At 41.6% G+C, this 23,792-nt stretch overlaps 2 protein-coding genes and 2 pseudogenes across 4 annotated transcripts; 3 read left to right on the top strand and 1 right to left on the bottom strand.

The window, feature by feature from the left end:
* Positions 1–11,840: 11,840 nt before the first annotated feature.
* On the top strand, positions 11,841–12,547 carry LOC149388658 (uncharacterized). The gene has a single exon (XM_089623780.1). The coding sequence runs from the start codon at positions 11,993–11,995 to the stop codon at positions 12,461–12,463; it is 471 nt and encodes a 156-aa protein (XP_089479906.1). The 5' UTR covers positions 11,841–11,992; the 3' UTR covers positions 12,464–12,547.
* Positions 12,548–12,623: 76 nt separating this feature from the next.
* LOC149388657 (uncharacterized) lies at positions 12,624–14,185 on the bottom strand (annotated as a pseudogene). Its single transcript, XR_016300650.1, has 6 exons — positions 14,080–14,185; positions 13,877–14,005; positions 13,620–13,748; positions 13,273–13,491; positions 13,005–13,170; positions 12,624–12,910 (listed from the first exon to the last, which is right to left on the bottom strand). The product of XR_016300650.1 is annotated as an uncharacterized LOC149388657 (transcript).
* A 777-nt stretch (positions 14,186–14,962) lies between these two features.
* Positions 14,963–21,011, top strand: LOC149388656 (chloroplast stem-loop binding protein of 41 kDa a, chloroplastic-like; annotated as a pseudogene). Its single transcript, XR_016300649.1, has 4 exons — positions 14,963–15,352; positions 20,462–20,583; positions 20,676–20,778; positions 20,856–21,011. The product of XR_016300649.1 is annotated as a chloroplast stem-loop binding protein of 41 kDa a, chloroplastic-like (transcript).
* A 643-nt stretch (positions 21,012–21,654) lies between these two features.
* Positions 21,655–22,699, top strand: LOC149388655 (chloroplast stem-loop binding protein of 41 kDa a, chloroplastic-like). Its single transcript, XM_089623934.1, has 2 exons — positions 21,655–21,937; positions 22,217–22,699. The coding sequence occupies exons 1-2, from the start codon at positions 21,701–21,703 to the stop codon at positions 22,397–22,399; spliced, it is 420 nt and encodes a 139-aa protein (XP_089480060.1). The 5' UTR covers positions 21,655–21,700; the 3' UTR covers positions 22,400–22,699.
* Positions 22,700–23,792: the final 1,093 nt, after the last annotated feature.

The raw sequence follows: 23,792 nt of genomic DNA, 5'->3' as shown, positions 1-23,792 counted from the left end.
CGGGAGGAGTTGATCGAGAGAGTGGAAATCGTGGGAGAGAATTATGGTTAATTTAAAATTGGGTATCGAAATCTATTTATATATTTCATCTTTAACATACAGACGCGACTTCTCGCGTCTCTATCTTTAGCGACAAAAATATAGACACAAAATTTTCTCAATATTTCTACCAAATTTTAGGTATTCAGTTAAGTTCTATCTATATATTTCCTTTTATCCCACAGACGCGACATCTCGCGTCTATAACCTTTGCGACAAAAAATATAGACGCAAAATTTTCTCAATATTTCTACCAAATTTTAGGTATTTAGTTGAGTTGTATTTATATATTTCCTTTTATTCTACAGACGCGACATCTGGCGTCTATAACCTTTGCGACAAAAAATATAGAGGCAAAATTTTCAAAATTATTTCACCCCATTTTTACATATTCAATTGTGTCTGTTTATATATATTTTTTTTATATAACTACAGACGCGACTTCTCGCGTCTCCATACTCAGATTTTATGTTTGTCGCGACTTGTCGCGTCTCTAACCAAAATAAAATTAATTAAAAGAGGGATAAACACCGCGCTCAAAATTTTAGTGAAATATGTAATCAGACGCGACAAGTCGCGTCTGAAACTTGTCGAGTCTAAAGCTTCACTTTGTACTAGTGTTTATTAACATGTGGATGACTGATTTGTGGCAACAATTTGAGTGGGTTCCACTCATCGAAATTGAATAATTCCAAGTGATACGGATTCCTCGTAACGAGGGCTATAAAATTGAATATTTGTTTGCCAAAATCGGACCTAAGGTGAATGAGAAAGTGACGAAGTCATTCCAGCTCGACTGGGCGAGGTCGACTGGACGAAGTGACGAAGTCATTCCAGCTCGACTGGGCGAGGTCGACTGGACGAAGTGACGAAGTCATTCCAGTTCGACTGGGCGAGGTCGACTGGACGAAGTGACGAAGTCATTCCAGCTCGACTGGACGAGCTCAACCGGACGAAGTGACGAAGCATACGTTTGAGAATAAAAGCCAACGGTTTGTATGCTTCAATTCAATGGTTTTTGAGCTTTAAGTGCGCATTATGGCTGTGTAATAATGCCATTAAGGCTGAAAACGTTGGACTGTTCGCATGGTTTTGAATTCAAAACGGTGTGTTAAATGGTTGTAATAGCCTGCGTTTAATGCCTTTAAGGCTGGACGTTTTTGAACTTCAAACCGACGTAGCCTTGGCCTATATAAAGAGGCTTCAGCTCTCATTCAGAAGATACATGAATTCCATTGTTTCCCCATTGTTTCCGAGCTCTCTCTTCCCCAGAAATTCTTCTCTTTTGCTTTGTCGTGGTGATAGTTTCGCACAGGTCCTAGTTCGCCGAGAGTCAAGTGTATTGGTGCTAAGCTTGCCTCTGCTAGTCGTTGTATCCTGGGAGGCTTTCGCTCAAGTATTCCAGCATCCATGGGAGGGCGATAAAAAGCTTCAAGGAGACCGTCCAACGGGCCTCGACTAATTTTCCGATCTGTTTTCCGGTTCTAAGGTTTAGCCGGTTTATTTGTAATTATTTTACGTGTATTTTCTTCCCATGCAACTTGTCTTATTTTATTTACGTCAATATTAATACAATATTGCTAATAATCTTGAAGCTTTTTTACCTTCTAAGACAGGTTGCAAGGAAGGAAAAATATTTTATTTTTCCATTTTTTTGTTCCCGGATTTGTGTTGAAGATTACTAATTCTGAATTTCTTTTGTAGAAATATGTCTAACGTGAACGACTCGATGAACGTGAATGTTGGAGGGAACGTCAATGACAATCCCTCCTTGGTAAACAACCCGACGAACTTGATCAACATTGGCCAAATCCCCGTGGCTGTGGGACAAGGCTCGATGGCGGCTATGGCCGGGAACGGACCCGCGGGTCTCGTTCAACCAATGGCGGGTTTGGGCCTAGATGCTCCAAACATGGGTGTGGCTCGAGGGCCTCCCACGGTGATGCCGGCCGAGAGACCGGGGAAGTTTGACGGGCTCAACTTCAAACGATGGCAACAAAAGATGGTCTTTTTCTTGACGACCATAGGACTTGCTCGGTTTTTTACCGAAGATCCTCCGGCCACTCCTCGTGATGGTGAAGCCGACCCACAAGTGCTTCGGGCCTATGTGGGGTGGAACGAATCCGACTACCTTTGTCGTAACCACGTGTTAAATTGTCTCGCCGACTCTTTATACAACGTGTATAGCTCTAAAGTCTCTTCTAAAGAGCTTTGGGATTCGTTGGATCGCAAGTACAAAACCGAGGATGCGGGCTCTAAGAAGTACATTGTGGGTCGCTTCCTCGAGTACAAAATGGTGGACACGAAGACCGTGGTGAGTCAAGTGCAAGAGCTTCAACTTATTTTCCACGAGATTCAAGCCGAAGGAATGACCATTAGCGAGTCTTTCCAAGTTGCCTCCGTGATAGAGAAATTGCCACCGGGGTGGAAGGAGTTCAAGAACTACCTCAAGCACAAGCGAAAGGAGATGAGTCTTGAAGACTTGGTTGTTCGCCTCCGAATCGAGGAAGACAACCGTGGCTCTGATAAAAGACTGAGAACCGTCTCCGAGCGAGCCAATGTCGTCGAACATGGCGAGAACTCGAAGGGCAAGAAGCACGCCCACAAACTTGGAGTCAAGGGAGGGACGTTCAAGAAGAAGTACCAACAAAAGATTGTTGGTAAATGCTACAATTGCGACAAAGTTGGTCACCGAGCTGCCGATTGTAGAAAGCCAAAGAAGAAGAAGGAGGTCAATGTTGTGGAGGATGATAATGACCTCCTCGTCACTGTGGTCTCCGAGGTCAACATGATTGACTCGAATCCGAAGGAGTGGTGGCTGGACACTGGAGCAACCCGCCACATCTGCGCTGACAAGAACTCCTTCTCCACCCTTGAGCTGCTAGGAGATGGAGAAAAGTTGTTCATGGGCAACTCTGCTACCTCTGAAGTCAAGGGGGAAGGTGAAGTCTTCTTGAAGATGACCTCTGGGAAGGAGATGAAGCTCACCAAAGTTCTCTACGTGCCTGATATGCGGAAGAATCTTATCTCTGGGACTGTGCTGGATAACCATGGATTTAGGATGGTTTTAGAGTCTCAAAAACTTGTATTATCTAAAAATGGTATGTATGTGGACAAGGGCTATGTCAAGAATGACATGGTCAAAATGAATGTAATGGCCATCAAGGCAAAAGAAATGAATAAAAATTCTTCTTCCGCTTATATGATTGAGTCGTCTAATTTATGGCATGGTAGACTAGGTCATGTAAATTATGACACACTGAGAAAATTGATTAATTTGGAGTGTATTCCAAAGTTTAATATTGACTCAAATCATAAATGTGAAATTTGTGTTGAAGCAAAATTAACAAGAACATCTTTTCATAGTGTTGAAAGAAGTAATGAACCTCTCGACTTAATCCATACCGATTTATGTGATTTAAAGTTCATGCCCACGAGAGGTGGTAATAAATATTTTGTGACTTTTATTGACGATTGTACAAAATATTGTTACGTATATTTGCTTAAAAGCAAAGATGAAGCAATTGAGAAATTTGTCATATACAAATTGGAAGTTGAAAATCAACTTAATAAGAAGATTAAGAAAGTGCGAAGTGATCGAGGAGGTGAATATATTGAACCATTTGGTGCCTTTTGTGCACAACATGGAATTATTCACGAAGTCACTCCACCTTATTCTCCTCAATCAAACGGCGTGGCCGAACGTAAGAATCGCACTCTCAAGGAGATGATGAATGCGATGTTGTTAAGTTCTGGGTTACCCCAAGAAATGTGGGGGGAAGCGATCTTGTCTGCAAATTATCTTCTGAACAAGATACCCCGAAAGAAGGAGGATAAGTTTCCGTCTGAGCTATTTGTAGGAAAGAGACCTTCCTATAAATACTTGCGAATGTGGGGGTGCTTGGCCAAAGTAATGGCTCCCGCACCAAAGAAAATGAAGATAGGATAAAAAACTGTAGATTGTATCTTCACTGGGTACTCACACCATAGTAATGCATATAGATTCCTTGTGTATGACTCGAAAAACCCCGATATACACAACGATTCAATTATGGAATCTAAAAATACTTCGTTCTTTGAACATGTATTTCCTTTAAGTCTAAGGAAGTTGAACCGAGTTCATCAAACCAATTTCTTGAGGATATTGAGGAAATAACTCAAGATAATGATGAAGAGTTCGAAGAAGAGATAGAGTCTGAGGGACTTAGACGAAGCAAGCGAGCGAGGGTAGAAAAATCTTTTGGTTCTGATTTTTTCACCTATATGTTAGAGGCTCCACCTCTAAATTATAAAGAGGCAATGAACTCTGTTGAGGGTCACATATGGAAAGAACCCATAAGAAGTGAAATAGACTCTATCATGCAAAACCACACGTGAAAGTTGGTTGATCTTCCTCCTGGAAGTAAAACGCTTGGATCTAAGTGGATCTTTACGAGGAAGATGAAAGTCGATGGCTCAATTGATAAATATAAGGCACGACTGGTAATCAAAGGGTATAAACAACAAGAGGGTGTTGATTACTTTGATACTTATTCTTCTGTGACGAGAATAACATCTATTAGATTGATAATTGCAGTTGCTGCATTACGCAATCTTGAAATTCATCAAATGGATGTAAAAACAGCCTTTCTTAATGGAGATCTCGAAGAAGAGATCTATATGAATCAACCTGAGGGTTGTATTGCACCTGGACAAGAAAAGAAAGTCTGTAAACTAGTCAAGTCGCTTTATGGCCTTAACCAAGCCCCAAAGCAATGGCATGAGAAATTTGACAACGTTATGATGTCAAATGGATTTAAGATCAATGAGTGTGACAAATGTGTGTACATTAAAACCACTGAACATGGATATGTGATTCTGTGTTTATATGTAGATGACATGCTCATAGTGGGGAGTAATGATCGTATGGTCCAATCCACAAAAGATATATGAACTCAAGGTTCGATATGAAAGATGTGGGAATTGCTGATGTAATTCTGGGGATCAAGATTACCCGAACACCCAATGGGATTGTACTGGATCAAACACACTATGTTGATAAAATTCTAGAAAAGTTTGGAAAGGACGATTCTGGAGTCTCGAGAACTCCCATAGACATTAGTCAACACTTGTCTAAGAATAAATGTGAAAGCATCTCTCAAATTGAATATGCTAGAGTGATAGGCAGTCTCATGTACTTGATGAGTTGCACGAGACCGGATTTAGCCTACACCGTGAGTAGACTAGCTCGATATACGAGTAATCCAAGTGCTGAACACTGGAAAGCAATCGTAAGAGTATTGAGGTATCTACGATTCACTCGTGATTATGGTCTACACTACACAAGATATCCTGAAGTAATTGAAGGGTACACTGATGCAAGTTGGATATCTGATATTCAAGATTCAAAAGCCACGAGTGGTTATGTATTCACTCTTGGAAATCCTCCAAACAAACTGTGATAACAAGATTCATGATGGAATCTGAGTTTGTTGCATTGGAAAAATGTGGAGAAGAAGCTGAATGGCTAAGGAACTTTGTGGAGGATATTCCTAATTGGACAAAACCTATGCCTGCAATATGTGTATATTGTGATAACCAATCTGCCATTGGTAGGGCACATAATGTGATGTATAATGGTAAGTCTAGACATATCCGTCGACGACATAATACCATTAGACAACTTCTCTCATCTGGAGTCATTAGTATTGACTATGTTAGGTCCGAAGAGAATACTGCGGATCCGCTAACCAAAGGGTGAAATTGGGACCAAGTAGAGAAGATATTCAAAGGAATGGGGCTAAAGCCCATGGCAAATAAAGCCAAGGCAAAGGAAACCCAACCATGATGACTGGAGATCCCAAGATCTTGGTTCAAATGGACAACCTAACTGTCAAAGGCTATGTGAGGTCACTGAGGGGGAAAACCCCAAGTCCTATTCCTATATTAAAACAGTGACTCCCGTACGAGGTTAAGCTTAGAGCTTTTAATGATTCTGTGAAATCGGATTGTTGAGATTCCGAATGAGTAATGCGGGATTACTCTTGATAGAAGATTCACCTATGTGAGAGAGAAGTGGGGCCGCTTCGAAAGAGAATTAATTGGGCTTAATTTTTATAGAAACTCTTGCAGAACCAGACGGATGTTCAGGGCCAAAATGAACATAACCATGAGAACTGAACCTGTGTCAGGGAGATATCAGTGGGGGATATGTTTATCGTTTATACAAACACTACTACAAATATAGTTTTCTGATGCGCATGACTATCAGGTGCGACTAGTCGCACCTAAAAGTCGCATCTAAATGACTTTCTGGTGCGACTAGTCGCATCAGATTGTCAACCAGAAGACCAAAAAATTTCGTTAATTTTTTTTTTTTTAGTATCAGGTGCGACTTTGTCGCATCTGATTGTTAAAAAAACTTTCAGGTGCGACTTTGTCGCACCTGATTGTTTAAAATTTTAAGCGGGCCAATTCTCCCCCTCATTTTTTCATTCCGTTTTAGAATGAGAAAGAATTTAAAAGAAAAGAAATTGCTCGGGAAAGAGAAAGAGAAGAAAGAAGAGAGAAAGGGAAAGAGAGAGAGGGAGCCGAGAAAGAACGCCGGAGCAAGAGCGACCACCGAGCAGCTCCACCGCGCGCGCGTCCCAGCCGAGCAGAGCGCCACCGCCGCGAGCTCGCCGTGGCCGCCGCGACCCATCCTCCACCGCGCGCTTCAAGCCGAGGAAAAGAGACGTCGCCGGGAGTCGCGAGGACGCCGGAGCCTCATCATCACCACTCGACCTAGCCTCTCTTCTTCTTCCTTTCTTCTTGTCGCGCGCTGTCCCGCCCGAGTCTCCATCGCCGCGCGCTCCAGCTGAGGAAGAACAACGCCGCCGCGAGCCACGGTGACGCCGGAGCAAGAGAAACCACCGGGAAAGAAGTGAGAACCCTCCAAAGAAGCTTGAATTCGTGGATTGAGGTAAGAATTCCTCTCCTTGGATTGAAATTCGAAGCTAGGGTTCTTGGTTCCATATTTGGGGGTTTTTGGTTCCGGGTTGAAATCAGTAAAATTGGTTGGTTTTGTGTGTTGATTGGGATCAATTATTGCTGTTGATGATTTGAAATTGAGGATTGAACTCGGAATTTCTTGGTTGTGGTTTGAATTTGGCCGAATTTTTGAAAAAGAAAAATTGTTTGAACAGCCTTTGTAAATCGACGTGGACAGACCTGTATGACCTGAGTTCTTATTTTTGGATATTTTTCATGGATAGTAGACCGTATGAGCTTTCTTAAATGACCAAGAACATGTAAATCCATTGAGTATTGAACGAGTTATGAATTTCCAAAGTTTGTGTTTCGCAGCAGTAAAACGGGATTTCCAGAATTGTAACAGCGAATTACGGGCTGTTTTTGAGATAGCTATTCTTGTCGTATATATGCTTGTAATATCTCGTTAAAAAGCTACATGAGTCTACTTTCATTTGCCGCTAGAATCAATCGATTTCAAGTTTTGTAGCTCGAGTTATGATGGCTTAAGCACTAGTGGGTCACGCTGTCGGGAATTCTTTTGACTTGGCTGAAATGAGTTTGTGATTTTGCTGTGATTCATTGGCCGTGACACTTGTTTTGGCTATGTGATTCATTTTGACTGTTTGTGATGTTGAAATTATAGGAGTGGCCTTGTTCGATTTGAATCGGTTTTGGGACGTGAATATGAGAATCGCTTGTCTAATTTCTAGAAATTTATTTGGATGAAGTGGGTTATGAGAAATTAACACGTGTGTGTGTGAGTGTCTCTTGGTGTGCATGTTGTTTTGTTGAGGCCGAGGTGCCGAGGCTGCGATGGGATGGCTGAATGGCTGTCCACGCCGCAAGGGTTGGTAAGCTTTGGTTCGTCAAGAAGGAGGCGCTAGTATGCGCTGTACGGAGGCTACGAGGACGCTGCTGTTTCGGCAGCGGGACGGCACGAAGGTTTTGGCCTCGATTCGGACCTCGCCGTGCGCTCAGCCCCGGCCCCGCTGCCTCCGAGTCCCAGCCACCGAGCCGCTGTCCCCGAGTCCCCGGCCGGCCGTCCTAGATTAGTGTATATATTAGTTTTTTTTATATAATCATATATTAGTTAGTTAGCTAGGTTAAAATTAAGTTTATGTTATTTGTATGAATATTAATGTGATTAGTTTATGTTAAAATTAAGTTTAGGTTATTTGTATGATTAGTTTAAGTTTAAATTTCCCTGAAAAATGAATGAATATTTTTTTCCTTTTTTTTGTAAGTAATTTATTGGATAATTTAATAGTTAAAATCTTTAAATCTAATAAATATGAACATTTGTATTATTCATATTTATGTAATATAACTTTTAAATTTTAGTTTTTAAAACATAGAATAACTCCCTATATGGAACCCGATATGGTTCTTCAAATTTTAGTTTTAATATGCTGATTATATATTGTAATATATAATCAGCATATTAATTTTTTTTTTTAAAGATAAAGAGCATCAGGTGCGACTAGTCAAGACTTTCAGGTGCGACTAGTCGCACCTGATAATCAAGAGGATTATCAGGTGCGGACTTTCGGGTGCGACTTTGTCGCATCTAAAGTCGCACCTGAAAGTACTTTCAGGTTAGACTTTTGCACTTTCAAGTGCGAAAAAAGTCGCACCTGATGCTATATTTTGTACTAGTGAAAACGACTAACAGTTCAAGGACAACGTGTCTACAGAGTAGTCAGTAAAGATGACATATCTTTCCGAGGGAAGGTTCAAAGGCCCTGCCTACCTATCCTATACTGGTATTGACCGTAGAATTTATCACCACATCGAGTCGTGTCTTTATAATTGTCGTCTCAATTTCATTCATGTGGGGGATTGTTGGAATAAAGTTAATAAATATTGTTTATTAACATGTGGATGGCTGATTTGTGGCAACAATTTGAGTGGGTTCCACTCATCGGAATTGAATAATTCCAAGTGATACGGATTCCTCGTAACGAGGGCTATAAAATTGAATATTTGTTTGCCAAAATCGGACCTAAGGTGAATGAGAAAGTGACGAAGTCATTCCAGCTCGACTGGGCTAGGTCGACTGGACGAAGTGACGAAGTCATTCCAGCTCGACTGGGCGAGGTCGACTGGACGAAGTGACGAAGTCATTCCAGCTCGACTGGACGAGCTCAACCCGACGAAGTGACGAAGCGTACGTTTGAGAATTAAAGCCAACGGTTTATATGCTTCAATTCAATGGTTTTTGAGCTTTAAGTGCAGATTATGGCTGTGTAATAATGCCATTAAGGCTGAAAACGTTGGATTGTTCGCATGGTTTTGAATTCAAAACGGTGTGTTAAATGGTTGTAATAGCCTGCGTTTAATGCCTTTAAGGCTGGACGTTTTTGAACTTTAAACCGATGTAGCCTTGGCCTATATAAAGAGGCTTCAGCTCTCATTCAGAAGATACACGAATTCCATTATTTCCCCACTGTTCCCGAGCTCTCTCTTCCTCAGAAATTCTTCTCTTTTGCTTTGTCGTGGTGATAGTTTCGCTCATGTCCTAGTTCGCCGAGAGTCAAGTGTATTGGTGCTAAGCTTGCCTCTGCTAGTCGTTGTATCCTGGGAGGCTTTCGCTCAAGTATTCCAACATCCGTGGGAGGGCGATAAAAAGCTTCAAGGAGACCGTCCAACGGGCCTCGACTAATTTTTCGATCTGTTTTCCGATTCTAAGGTTTAGCCGGTTTATTTGTAATTATTTTACGTGTATTTTCTTCCCATGCAACTTGTCTTATTTTATTTACGTCAATATTAATACAATATTGCTAACAATCGATGATGTTGGACTTCGTTCTCAATCTAACAAGAGAGAGAGATTTGGCTCAGTACAAAAAAATTGGGCCCAAACCATGTATTCGTTGTTAACGGGTTCAGAAATTACGTCAGCCCGTCAGAAGATTCAAATGTCAATTCGAGATAACCGCTCCCCAAAGATTCGGAGATACGAAATCCGTCAACCCGGTCGATCCGTAACTGCTCCTAATATGAATAAGTCTCCAATAACAAGTGTCCCAAGACGTAGCAGTGAGTCCCAACTGACACACGACGTGTCTCCTGCAATCTGGAGCTCGCAACCTCACCTTCCATACTATAATAAATATATGACGATCAAGCCCATGTCGGACACATTACTTTCATTTTCAATCTTTTAATTCTTATCTTCAAGTTAACACCTTTGTACTGTTTTGAGTGATCATAATACAAACAATTCCGAGCTTACTTTATATTCTGCTTTTCGTCCTTGTTTAACGTCTAATTTGTCAAGAGTTTCAATTTAGTCTTGTCACGGAGAATTGAGGCTCATTTACAAATCTAAATCGACCCATTTCTTTTCATAAATTTGTCGTGACTGCTTTAGTGTGGTTTCTCACGTCAACAGTAATTATTTGATGATTTTGATCACATGGCTTTAGAAATCTCTATTTTGCTTACTTAATTTTAGACGTAGCATTATCTTCTTTTTTTTTTTTTTTTAAAGGTTGAGCCTAACTTAGGTAATAAGAGAACAAGTTATCAGCAAATATATTAAATTTCAGATTTTTTTGTATGTTTATATATATATATATATATATATATTATATATATATATATATATTATATATATATATATATTCTAAAACGTCAATTATATTAGGAATATATGAATCAACAAAGAAACAAATACACGTAGATGAATCGACTTTCGGACACATTGGGCAATAAATGAAAATGAGTCTTTTGTAATAATATTCAAATGAAAAAGCATCTTCGTCAAAAACTATGAAGGGTTCGATTATGACGTAGATGTGATGGAGAGCAATTTGTACATCTACATTCTTCTGTAATGACTCCTTTAATCAGCACGAGGTCCTAAGCTCGATTGGGTGATGCAATAAAGCATGTGAAGTTTTTATACTACTTAACTTTCTCGTCAATGTCCTCCTCAAAGTAAGGATACTAAACATATTTCATTAAGCTGGTCGATGACTTGAACCAATTCGACATGCATTTATAGGATAATCTGACATGTAATTTATTAATTTATTCATAATAATATGTCATGAAAAAAGTTCAAGGTAGGAAAGAAAGAAGACCCTACAAAGTCGAAGGTCAACATCTTAGGGTTTCTCTTGTCGCTTCAAGTAAGAACTTACTAGTGTCTGCCAATGTTGACCACACTCAAACAATGCGAGAAAGTCTCTTACACAGAGCCACCATTGATGCGTCGCTAGAAATCTGCGACTCATATTTTTGGAGTCCACGATGCAGAATTTCCGTTATCCATATTTAGCCATTGACTATGATACACAACTTTAATTGTTCACTCATCATATATGGATTGGTGGATTTCTCATAGTTGGTGTTGCTTAAACATGCAACCAGTTTAACCATTTTTATGGTAAGAGATTATGATCCAACCACTAAATACGATGATCTATTAGACTGTGCTCTTAGGTATCGCAATGCAATTATATCGCATTTCAATTGGGTATGTATATTTTTAGGTTTTTATAGTTTTGATTTGTAAATGCATAATAATATTACTATGAGCGTTTTAGGGCGTCCCAAGATATGTTCTCAAAGAAGAAACCGATGCCACATTATTCAGAGGTACAATCTTACCATTTTAGTGTTTCGTGTCACTAGGTTTGATGACATACACTAATAACATGTAAGGTTTGATGACATACACTAATAACATGTAAGGTTTGATGACATACACTACTTGGTTCTAATTTATCTCTGAACTACGGTTTGCAAGTTTATCTTTTTTTCATTTTAGCATAGGATCTTCGTAAGTTTAAACTTTTGAAAGAGTGAGATGTACTACCGCTGAATTCAAACTCAACACGTCATGGATCTCTTTCTTCTTTTTCAGAAGTGTGGGCATTAACGTCATTTGGTGTAAACGAATAATTTTTTTTTTGAAGAATTCCTCGCAATCGACGGTCTCGATCCCCACCGCCTGATGACAATGACAACCACGACGAAGCAGCTATTACGCCTATCGCTTCACGCCACTCGTCGGAACGCCGTCGCGACGGTGATGTCCCAGCGGCGATTTTTCCACGAAGGACCGGACACCGTGGAGGAGCTCCTCGATCGCCACCTCGCGAAGGAGAAACGCAAACCCTCCGGCGACGGAGACGACGACGAGTCCTCGACTCGGCGGCGACTCACGAGCACCCGAAGGGAGGCCCTGAGCCTCTACCGCGACGTCCTCCGAGCCACTCGCTACTTCGTCTGGCCAAACCCCCAGGGCGTGACGTGGCGCGACGTCCTCCGAGAGAACGCCCGCAAGGAGTTCGACCACGCGCGATTCGAGACCGATCCGGAGGTCGTCACGCGCCTCCTCATCGGCGGCCGAGACGCCGTCGAATCCGCCGTCGAGAAGCTCGTCGCTCAGATCGAGAAGGACAAGGCCTCACGGCCGCGATGATGACCAAACCCATCGGTTTGTTCTCTTCTGTGTTGTATTGTTCTTTTAGGAAAAATAATGCAGTTCATCTGTTTGTTAAAATGCGTGACTTAATAACAAAAGATTGTTATTTTACACCAAAAAACGTACGAAATAAACTCGATTAAATAGCTTAGCGCAATCATCCATGGAGATGATTGGAAGGTGTTTGAAAGCACTCGGCAGTGTCTTCGGTCTCCTTGTCGGCCTCCGGAATTCGTGGCGGCGGTGGCGGAGATGAGAAGTCTAAACACATTCCCTGCATAACTTGCTCGTAATCGGTGTCAGGGACTAAAGTGAAGTCCTGAGAAGTCAACTGGTGATACTCCCCACAAGCTGGTTCAGGCATTGGTTTTCCCTCACCAGAGTCGCGTTCTCGTTCGCCAGCCTCGATTTCTCGCCCAGCAACGCCTCGAGTTGAAGCCTCACCTGCCACCATCACCAAACACACCGCTCAACAAAAGAAACCGAGAAAAAAAAAATAAAGGAACAGTTTGCAAAGTTATGGTTTTTTTCGTTTTACCAGATCGTCTTCTTCGGGTCTCATTCCTTTATCGATGCCGTCCCCTGAGTCTTCTGTTCTCTTCCTCGAGGAGCGAGCACCGCTCTTGCACGAACCCCAGATCCGATGTTATGAACTTGAGTTCCCTCGCCAACGACGATGCTTTCGCGGCCATGGAAACCGCAAGCTGGTTCAACAAGTTTAGACAATTCAATCAATCAATTAATCAACCAACCACCGCTGACGAAGTATTTGATATTATTTACAAAAGGTTAAAGGAAAAATCAACATTTTTTGCTTTCTTGAGCTTGCCGTCTACTGATTCTTGCTCTTTCTCGCTCTTCGAGTCGTCTCTTTGTTCCTCCGAGCAATGGCTGCTGTCATATTTCCTCTTCACTCCAGCATTATTCGGTTCCTCTATCTCGTCCACTTCTTTGCTATCTTGCCTCTTCAGACCGTCATGGAACAGCTCTGATAGCCTCGGCGGTTTTGCTAGATCATTGGCTCCCTATACAAAGTTCGAAATCAAGATCAAAATGAAACTTAGATCAAGATCAAAATGACAAAATAAGGTGAACAGTAAATAAGGATGCGTACTTATAATATAGGAGAGATATATATAACTTGAGACTCAACCTGAAGTGCGGTGTCCAAATTGCTGGAGAGCTGAGACAGTGTTTGAGCGACCGAGTCGAACCCTCTCATCAAAAGCAGCGCGTCTTCTTTCGATCTTTTCGTTCGCCCCGATGATGAATCTCCGACACTCTATTCATACATATCCATGAATAAAGAGAGAGAGAGAGAGAGAGAGAGAGAGAGAGAGAGAGAGAGAGAGAGAGAAAGAGAGAGAAAAAAAAAGAGAGTCTGAGGAAGGCATAGTTGAGAGAGCTAACGATCTGGGTGGCGGTGCAAACGGGGTGTGTGGAATTTTTGCGATCATCGTCGGGCTTAGAGCTGCGTTCCTCGAGAAGCACGTCGATTCGGGTTCGGAGGGCGCTCCAGAATCTCTTATCTGAAATGGGCTGAAGACTTGAGACCCAACTGAGTCCTGCACAGTTGAGGCATGAGAAACGAAGATCAGTGAATGACAAAGGACAAGAAGAAGAGAGACACTTTGGATAGAGATTACCTTGTTGAGGAGGATCGGTGACGGTGTCTCTAGAGAAGCTGCCATTAGGGAATCGTAAAGAGAGAGAGAGGGAGAGAGTTTAATTATATACTGGAATTCTCCTTTTTTTATATAATATACTAAGGTCTTGAAAAAGTTCAAATAATTGTCTTTAATTGAATCTTTTTCGAAGAATGTTGGTAAAATAATTCTGAAAGAACGTGCTATTTGTTTTGTGTTCGAGAAAATTAACAATATATATTTTTTTATCTGCTTTCTTCATTTTTATAATAAACATTTGACCCATTTTCATTTTCTTAAGTATATATAAGTCTTCTATTGTTAAATATTAAATATAAACTAATAATTTACAAAATGGTTAAAATAGATTTAAAATGATTAATATACTAACTAAAATATAAAAAAAATAAAACTACATAACGTGACAAATACGTTATATAAAGTATCAATAAAAAATAATAAACAGTGTCAAAAGTTTTTATAGACAATGTGAAACTCTTAAAATGTCAACTAGACTATTTTGGTAATAAACGGAAAATTAGACTATGTTGCAAAGGATAACGGAAACTAGACTATTTTGCTAAAAAATTAAAATGTCAACTATTTCACTAATTATTTAGATTTAAATGACTATTTAGAAAAATATTTCATTAGAACATAACACCTTTTATTTTATTTTTTTCATCAAGCAATATATTCAATATAGACATTTTGTTTGTGCTAAATGTGATTTCATTTAGTTTTAGTTTTAATAAATAAAGGAAAAAAGAAAAAGAAAAAGAAGAAGTGAAGAAACGATACCTTTATCTAGAAGAAATAGGAACTGTTGGCTCTAACGCACTCAGAAAAAATGGCGACTCTATCTTCCTCATCATCCACTGTCCTCTTCCACTCTTTCTCCTCCAAAACTCCGTCAACCACCAATGCCAATCGGCTTGTCTCTCTTCTCCGCCCTAATTCCTTCTCTCTATCCTCCTCCTTCGCCGCCGCTTCTTCCTCCCTCCTCGCCGCCACGCGTCGCCCTCTCGTCGCACCACCGTCGTTTTCGTCCTTCGCCGCCATCACAGCGACCGCCGAGAAGAAGAATGTGCTGATCGTCAACACCAACAGCGGCGGCCATGCCGTGATCGGCTTCTACTTCGCCTAGGAGCTCCTCTCCTCCGGCCACCACGTCACCGTCCTCACCGTCGGCGATCAAGCCTCCGACAAGATGAACAAGCCTCCGTTCAGCAGATTCTCAGCTATTACTCTCTCTCTCTCTGTTAGTGCTAAGTAGAGAAACGACTTGTAGTTTCTCTACTCACTACAGTCTCGTGTCGTTTAGCTCTAAGTTCAGTCGTTGTCGTTTATTCTTCGTTAATACGATAGCTATAAATACTGTCCTCGTGTTCAATATTCGATATCAATGAAGTCTCGTTTATTCATTAGATCCAAACACTCTCTCTCTCTAGCTATATCGCTAACATGGTATCAGAGCTTCTCTCGTTTGACGCCTGATCGTCGATCTTCGTCTTCTTCGATCGTTGTCCTCTGATCTTGATCCTCTGTTTTTTTTAGATGGATAACAATGCAGCACAGTTTGTTACCTTCGCGCATCCAATTGCGACGAAGCTGGATTCGAACAATTACATCGTCTGGAGGAAGCAAGTCTTTGCGACATTGCGAGGTCACAATTTGCAGAGATTTCTTCTTGTTGAAGTTACTCCACCACCAGAATTCACCAATGAACGAAATCGAGAGCTCGGAGTTGTAAATCCGGCGTTTGTTGCTTGGGATCGACAAGATCAGCTCATAATCTCGTGGCTCATGGCATCGATGAGTGAAAGCCTGTTGTCGCGAGTGATTTCATGTGACACCTCAGCTCAGATCTGGAGTACATTGAGGTCGTACTTTGCGTCACAAGTGAGAGCTAAAGTCTCACAGTTCAAGTCTCAATTGAACGGTTTGAAGAAAGGATCTCTATCCATAGATGAGTATCTGCTCAAGATTCGCAATCTAGTGGACTTACTCGCCATGGTTGGAGAAGAATTCAGAGCTAAGGATCACATTGAAGCAATCTTCAATGGATTACCTGAAGAATATGAGAATTTTGTTATGAACATGGACACTAGACTTGATCCAGTCTCAGTTGTCGATGTTGAATCTCTTCTGCTCGCTCAGGAAAGCAGAATTGAGAAGAAATCACAAAGTCTAGGTCAATCTGAAGCTCCTATGGCCAATGTAGCTCAATACAACCTCAATTCCAACTGGAACAGAGGTCGTGGTTATGGATCTGGCCGTGGTCAATACTACAATGGAGCTCAACTCAATCGAGGAGGACACTACTCTCAGCGTGGTCAGAATTATCATCGCGGCGGCTACAGCAATGCTCAATCATTCACCACTGGTCGCTCGTTTGCTCCTCGAGGTCGTGGATCGTTTGGTCGTGGACGGATCCAGTGCCAACTGTGTGGAAAAACTGGACATCTGGTAACCTCGTGCTTCTACAGGTTTGATCAGAACTTCTCTGGTCCAAGCCAGCTACAAGACGTTCATGAAGCTCAAGGACACCTCGCTGAGTTTGGTGAAGAAGTCTTCATAGAGCCTCAGTACAATCTTGGCTCCGATGACAGTTATGAGCTCCCTCAGAGTGACTTCTCACCAGCTGCTATGCTCGCGACACCATCCACGTCCTATGACTACAACTGGTATCCTGACTCTGGCGCTACCAATCACATCACTTCCACTGAAGATAACCTAACGATGAAGCAAGAGTTCACAGGCTCCGAGAAAGTGCTACTTGGCAATGGTATGGGTCTCCAAATCTCTCACATAGGTTGCTCTTTCTTTTCAACACCTGACCACAGAAAATCTCTTGTCCTAGACCAGCTTCTTCATGTTCCTCAAATCACAAAAAATCTTCTTAGCGTGTCTAAGTTTTGTGCAGATAATAATGCATTTTTTGAATTCCATTCAAACTTTTTTCTTGTTAAAGATCAGGCTACTAGGAGTGTTCCGATGCTAGGTCATCTCCACAATGGACTCTATGTGTTCGATAGAAGTCAGTTACCTCTCGCCAAGTCAAGTCAAGTTAAGTCAAGTCAAGTCAAGTCAAGCCAAGTCAAGTCAAGTCTCCTAGCCAAGCAAGAGTCAAGTGTCAAGCCTGCTATGCCTAATACTACTTCAAGTCATTCTACATCAGCTCAGACACAAGCTACTCTCTCTAGTCTGTCATGTCCTCTCAATATAAACGTGTCCAGTTTCAAACCTACTTGTAATAATTCCTTTGATGTTTGGCACAAACGTCTAGCTCATCCCTCTAAGAAAATTGTTCAAACTGTTTTACATCAATGTCAAGTGCCTTATGTCAATACAGACTTTTTTTGTTCAGCTTGTTGCTTAGGCAAAATTCATAAGAGTCCTTATCCCTCATCTGAAACAAAATACACAAAACCTCTTGAACTCATTCACACTGACCTATGGGGACCCGCACCATGCCATTCCGCAAGTGGATACAAGTACTATATACATTTCATTGACGCCTACTCTAGGTATACTTGGATCTATTTGTTGAGACAAAAATCAGATGCACTCCCAACGTTCAAGTTGTTTCAGAAACATGTTGAATTACAACTTGGACACAAAATCCTAGCAGTGCAGTTAGATTGGGGTGGTGAGTATAGGCCATTCACTGGTTTTCTTCACTCCCAAGGCATAGTCCACAGAAACTCCTGTCCACACTCACACCAACAAAATGGACTTGCTGACAGAAAACATCAGCAAATTGTGGAAACAGGACTGACACTCTTAGCTCAAGCAATGATACCAATAAAGTTCTGGGATGAGGCATTCAGAACAGCTGTTTTTCTGATAAACAGATTGCCAACACCTGTTCTTCACATGGCTACACCCCTTGAAACTTTGTTCCACAACAAACCAACCTACACTCAGCTGAAGGTCTTTGGCTGTGAATGTTTCCCAAACACTCGCCCCTACAATACTCATAAACTAGATTTTCGATCCAAACCATGCATTTTTCTGGGTTACAGCCTGAACCACAAGGGGTACAAGTGTCTTGATTCCACAAATAGAGTCTTCATATCTCGTGATGTAGTCTTTAATGAGACATCCTTCCCTTATTCCACTTTATTTCCCACACCCTCATCTTCTCTATCCTCTAGCCCAGCCAACCTTAATCCCCCACTCCCAGTACTTAATCCTCTTGAACATACTGTCCATCCACTAGTCACACCCTCTACATCCTCAGCCTCACCTAGCTCTTCTACATCCTCAACCTCACCTAGCCCTCCTACATCCTCAGCCTCACCTAGCCCTCCTATATCCTCAGCCTCACCTAGCTCGCTTACATCCTCACACTCACCTGTCTCAGACTCATCCTCCTCAACCTCACTGCCATCTCCACCACCCTCTTCCTCACCCTCACTCCCTGCCAATCTCTCTCCAGTCCCACACTCGACTCATCCTATGATCACTCGTGGGAAGAATGGCATTTTTAAGCCTAAGGCCCTGCTGGCAGCTAAAGAGCCCGAGTCTGTTTCAGAAGCCTTGGCATCTGAGGCATGGAAACAGGCCATGACAGATGAATATCTGGCCTTACTCAGGAACCACACATGGAGCCTTGTCCCGCTTCCCAAGGATAGAAAGGCTATTGGTAGCAAGTGGGTGTTCAAGCTCAAACAGAACTCTGATGGCACACTGAACAAGCACAAGGCCAGGTTTGTGGCAAAAGGATTCAAACAAGTTGCTGGTTTTGACTTCCATGAGACCTTTAGTCCTGTGGTTAAGCAGACGTCTATTCGTGTTGTTCTCACCCTGGCCTTGGCAAAAGGTTGGTCTATACGCCAGTTGGATGTCAACAATGCGTTTTTGAATGGTGATCTGAAGGAGGAGGTTTATCTGCAACAACCTGAGGGGTTTGTAGATTCTTCATCTCCTAATTTGGTGTGTCGGCTACACAAATCCTTGTACGAGCTTAAACAGGCGCCTCGTGCCTGGTTCGAGAAATTGCATCTAGTCCTGCTCAAAGCTGGTTTCAGTTCAGCCAAGAGTGACCAATCTCTTTTCATCAAGGTGTCACCACATCTCACTCAGTATGTCCTTGTCTAGGTGGATGATATCCTGGTTGTGAGCAGTTGCAATGTAGCTCTTGAGGCTCTAGTTCGCCATCTCCATGCTCAGTTTGCTCTCAAAGATCTAGGTGCATTGAGCTACTTCCTTGGACTACAAGTCACTGATGTGCCTACTGCTGGTTTATTACTGTCTCAGACGAAGTATGCACGCGACCTATTGACCAGGGTGAACATGCAAACTGCAAAGGGCATGGCTTCTCCCATGGCTTCTGGGATCACCCTCACTGCCTATGGTCACGATGAGTTTGACTCTCCATCTCTATATCGGAGTGTTGTGGGTGCTCTGCAATATCTGACCATCACCAGGCCTGAAATTTCCTTCCCTGTCAACAAGGTTTGCCAATTCATGCAACGGCCTCTTGTTTATCACTGGAAAGCTGTCAAGAGAATTCTGCGTTACATCGCTGGCACAGTTGAGTTTGGTCTTCTCATTCGGCGTCAACCAGTATCTGATCTGGCATTATCAGGGTTCAGTGATGCTGACTGGGCTTCTGATTGTGACGACCGTAAATCCACCTCAGGTTTCTGCGTTTTTCTGGGTGCCAATTTGGTTGCTTGGTCGTCACGCAAGCAACACACCATTTCTCGCTCGACTGCTGAAGCAGAGTTTCGTAGCCTGGCTGGCCTTGTCTCAGAGATTACGTGGGTTCAGTCTCTTCTCCATGAGCTGGGTCACGTCTCTCCTCGCCGGCCAGTTCTCTGGTGTGACAACCTGAGCACTGTCCAGATCGCTGCGAATCCGGTCCTTCACGCCCGGACCAAGCACATGGAAATTGACCTCTATTTCGTGCGAGACAAGGTTCTTCAACGTCAGCTCGAGGTGCGTCATGTTCCTGCCATTGATCAGACGGCTGACGTTCTCACCAAGCCCATCTCCAGCCTTCAATTTCCTGTCTTGCGCTCCAAGCTTCGCGTTGAGTCTCTCTCCACGCTCGGCTTGCGGGGGGCTGTTAGTGCTAAGTAGAGAAACGACTTGTAGTTTCTCTACTCACTGCAGTCTCGTGTCGTTTAGCTCTAAGTTCAGTCGTTGTCGTTTATTCTTCGTTAATACGATAGCTATAAATACTGTCCTCGTGTTCAATATTCGGTATCAATGAAGTCTCGTTTATTCATTAGATCCAAACACTCTCTCTCTAGCTATATCGCTAACACTCTCTCTCGCTCTCGTTGATGCGTTGACCGAGTTTGACCTCAATTGACTCAATTATATGGTTGTTCAGGAGATAGTGAGCGCCGGAGGAGAGACTGTGTGGGGAAATCCGGCGGAGGTAGGGGGGGTCTTCGCCGGAGCGGCGTTCGATGTGGTGTTGGACAACAATGGCAAGGATTTGGACACTGTTAGGTCATCTTTCTCTTGAAAAACCTTTATGTAACCAAACAGAGCTTAATTAATTAGCAAAGTGCTTGATTAATTTGGTGCCTTTTGAATATTAGGCCAGTGATAGATTGGGCCAAAAGCTCCGAAGTGAAGCAGTTTATGTACATCAGCAGCGCCGGAATCTACAAGCCCGCCGATGAGCTTCCTCATGTTGAAGGGGTACAATTGTGATTAATATTTCTTGATCCCTTTCTGAGTTTTCGTGAAATGATTCTGTTTTATTTATTTAATTATAGGATGTAGTGAAAGGCGACGCGAGCCACGTGGCGGTTGAGAAGTATATCGCGGAGGCTTTCTGGTCATGGACGGTGTTTTGTCCACAGTACATGATTGGGTCCGGAAACAACAAAGACTGCGAGGAATCGTTCTTCGACCGTAAGTCCAAAAATTAATTAAATGTTGTAAGATCAATCTGTTGGCGCTGTTATTAGCTTTTTAGGCAATGTTTTAATAATATTTAGTAATTAGTCAATATTAATACTTGATGCAATAAGATAGAATTACCTTTATTTTTTTTATTCTCTGCTAAAAATAAATTAAAATAATTTATCTATACATAGATGCGCTGTCTCTTCGTTACATTTTTAGTCATGACGACGGTAAAAAAAAATATCACGCTTAATAGTCAATAATTACTGTTAATAGGTTTCTTGAACTAAAAACCAAAAACATATTAACAGTTATTACCGACTGTTACTTAAAATAGAAACTTGTTAACAATTATTAACGACTATTAATTGCGATTTTAATGTTCTTGACCTCTTTTCATGGCTAAAAAATGTGAAAAGAGAGAGAGAAGTGAAATTCTAATAATTAAGGATTTTGAATAATAAATTGAATTTTCTTGAGTTCGAAAATAAATTATATTAACTAATTAATAAGATTAAAAATGGTATAAATCATGTGCCACGTAAGCAGAATAACTAGAAATAAAAAAAATCACAAACATATGACAAAATGAAATTCTTAAGTTTGAATAGGCTTAATCAGTTATAAATCTCTTAATCTTTTCTTTAATATTTTTTGGGTGTAAAAAGCAGGTATTGTGAGGGATAGGCCGATCCTGATCCCGGGCTCGGGGATGCAATTGACGAACATATCTCATGTCCGGGACTTGGCTTCCATGCTTTCTGTGGCCGTGGAGAAGCCCGAGGCCGCGAGTGGCAACATTTTCAACTGCGTGAGTGACCGTGCCGTGACTTTGGACGGCATGGCCAAGCTCTGTGCAAAAGCTGCCGGTCGCCATGTCAGCATCATCCATTACGACCCGAAAGCTATCGGATCTGATGCCAAGAAAGCTTTTCCGTTTCGTAACATGGTAATAAATTTTGTCTACATTTTTTCTTCTTCTTTGTATTAGAAAAATATACAACAGATTAGGCCACTTGAAAGTTGTTGAAATGTTAACATTGCTATTTAACTAATGTTTCAAATACAGTTACTGAATCTGACGTTTCTAAGTTAATTTCTGTTAATGGCTACTTCGCAAAATTAACAAAACGTTGACCATTCATCAAAATTTATATTTGTACGTGATTGGTTCGCTACATAACCTAACAGAAAAGCTTAATGATGTTGTGTGTGTGTGGTTTTGCAGCATTTCTATGCGGAGCCGAGAGCTGCAAAGGAGTTTTTGGGGTGGCAAAGTACCACAAACCTTCCAGAGGATTTGAAGGAGAGATTCGAGGAGTACGTTAAAATTGGTCGGGACAAGAAGGATATCAAGTTCGACTTAGACGACAAGATTCTCGAATTGCTTAAACTTCTCGTGGCAGCTTAATTCATCCCAAGGATTGCTTGTTTTTTTTTTTCTGTTCTTTTTCTTTATTGTTCATTTCTTTCCAAATTGAGGTTGGTGACACGCAATGGCTGATTCAATAAGAGTTGTGGCGCACAATATTGTTAACACAGTGCCTATGAAAGTGAAAATACGGAATATAAGAGAATATAAAGATTGTTTGTTAAAAGGCTTCTTGATTCGGAAGTTGGACAAGTAAAAGAGAGGATGAGGATCTGACTGATGTATTTTATATGCAAATATGGATTCAGAGGTGATATAGTGAAATTGTAGAATAATAAAAGCGAGGATGAGGATCTGACTTCTTGTCATTACTCGTCGGTGATACCTTCGAGGCTTCTTTCGCTGCCACAGTGGATTTCATTGACTTTTTTCACGACTTTCGACAACTTTTGCTTTCGCCGTCACAGTGGATGAGCGAAGTGGAATGTAAACAATTTAGTACATTAATTCAAGAACATGATGAGTAAACAATGGTGATACATTAATCAAAGCACATGTTACTAGATTTACCTACGAGCTTGAGAAATCGATTTCTCGCATCTTTAGTGCAGAAACCTTAAATGTAGATTTCCATCGGAGCATGAGAGGAATGACCGTGTCGGAGACTTTGTGGCAGACTTTTTGCTCCGAGAGGATGGGAAAAGACTCGAATGCCCAAATTTGAAGAGGCAAAAAGAAACCCGGCAGTCTCACTTTACCTGTGTCCCTCGACCTTGATTTCTCAATAAAGGTTGTAATCCTTTCATGGAGGAAATTCCAAGCCACATTTCCCCACGGGTATCGGTTGAACTCGTCCAAGTTATCCACCAACTTGACATAGTTCATGTTCGGTACCTAAACAAAACACTATCATATTAGACATACAAATAGGTTTATCAAAATGCAATACTCATAATTACTATGATTACCAAACAATTCGAGTTGTCGGGGATGAGCACGTTCAACAAAAAATATAGTATTTTAAACTTCTCCTTCTTCTCAGTCTACCATTCTTCGCTCTCAGAGACCAAGGACTGCACGACGTCCCTCTTATTTAAGGCTCCCTTGTGGAAGGCAGTTTCGTATAGACCATCCTTAACAACTTCCGAATAAGAACATTTAGTGTAGTCGTCAACAAACTGTAAGCCGGTGATCTCTGCAAAATTCTCCTTACTGAATGACCGAGGTTCACCACCAATTTTAAAAAACAAAGCATCAGAAGATGAGTCCTTGTATTGTCCAGCCCGCGAGATAATATGGTTGACTATCGCCGAAGAATTGGCTATCTCGGGGACGTCAAGAAAATGCCCAAAACAAGACTGCCTGAATATATTGGTCTCTTCCTCGGACATTGATTTCTTCATGACCTCATTGAACTTTTGAATACCGTCCA

The sequence above is a fragment of the Urtica dioica genome, chromosome 8, assembly GCF_054948205.1.
Source record: "Urtica dioica subsp. dioica isolate 48M chromosome 8, U.dioica_male_clone48M_v1_H2, whole genome shotgun sequence".
Lineage (NCBI taxonomy): Eukaryota > Viridiplantae > Streptophyta > Magnoliopsida > Rosales > Urticaceae > Urtica > Urtica dioica.
This window is presented reverse-complemented; position numbering and strand designations above follow the sequence as displayed.

Bases quoted from the DNA above. Each gene is read 5' to 3' on its own strand.
- LOC149388658 (XM_089623780.1), top strand. From the start codon at position 11,993: ATGACAATGACAACCACGACGAAGCAGCTATTACGCCTATCGCTTCAC.
- LOC149388655 (XM_089623934.1), top strand. From the start codon at position 21,701: ATGCAATTGACGAACATATCTCATGTCCGGGACTTGGCTTCCATGCTT. The intron at 21,938-22,216 runs GTAATAAATTTT...GTGGTTTTGCAG, and splicing joins CTTTTCCGTTTCGTAACATG to CATTTCTATGCGGAGCCGAG.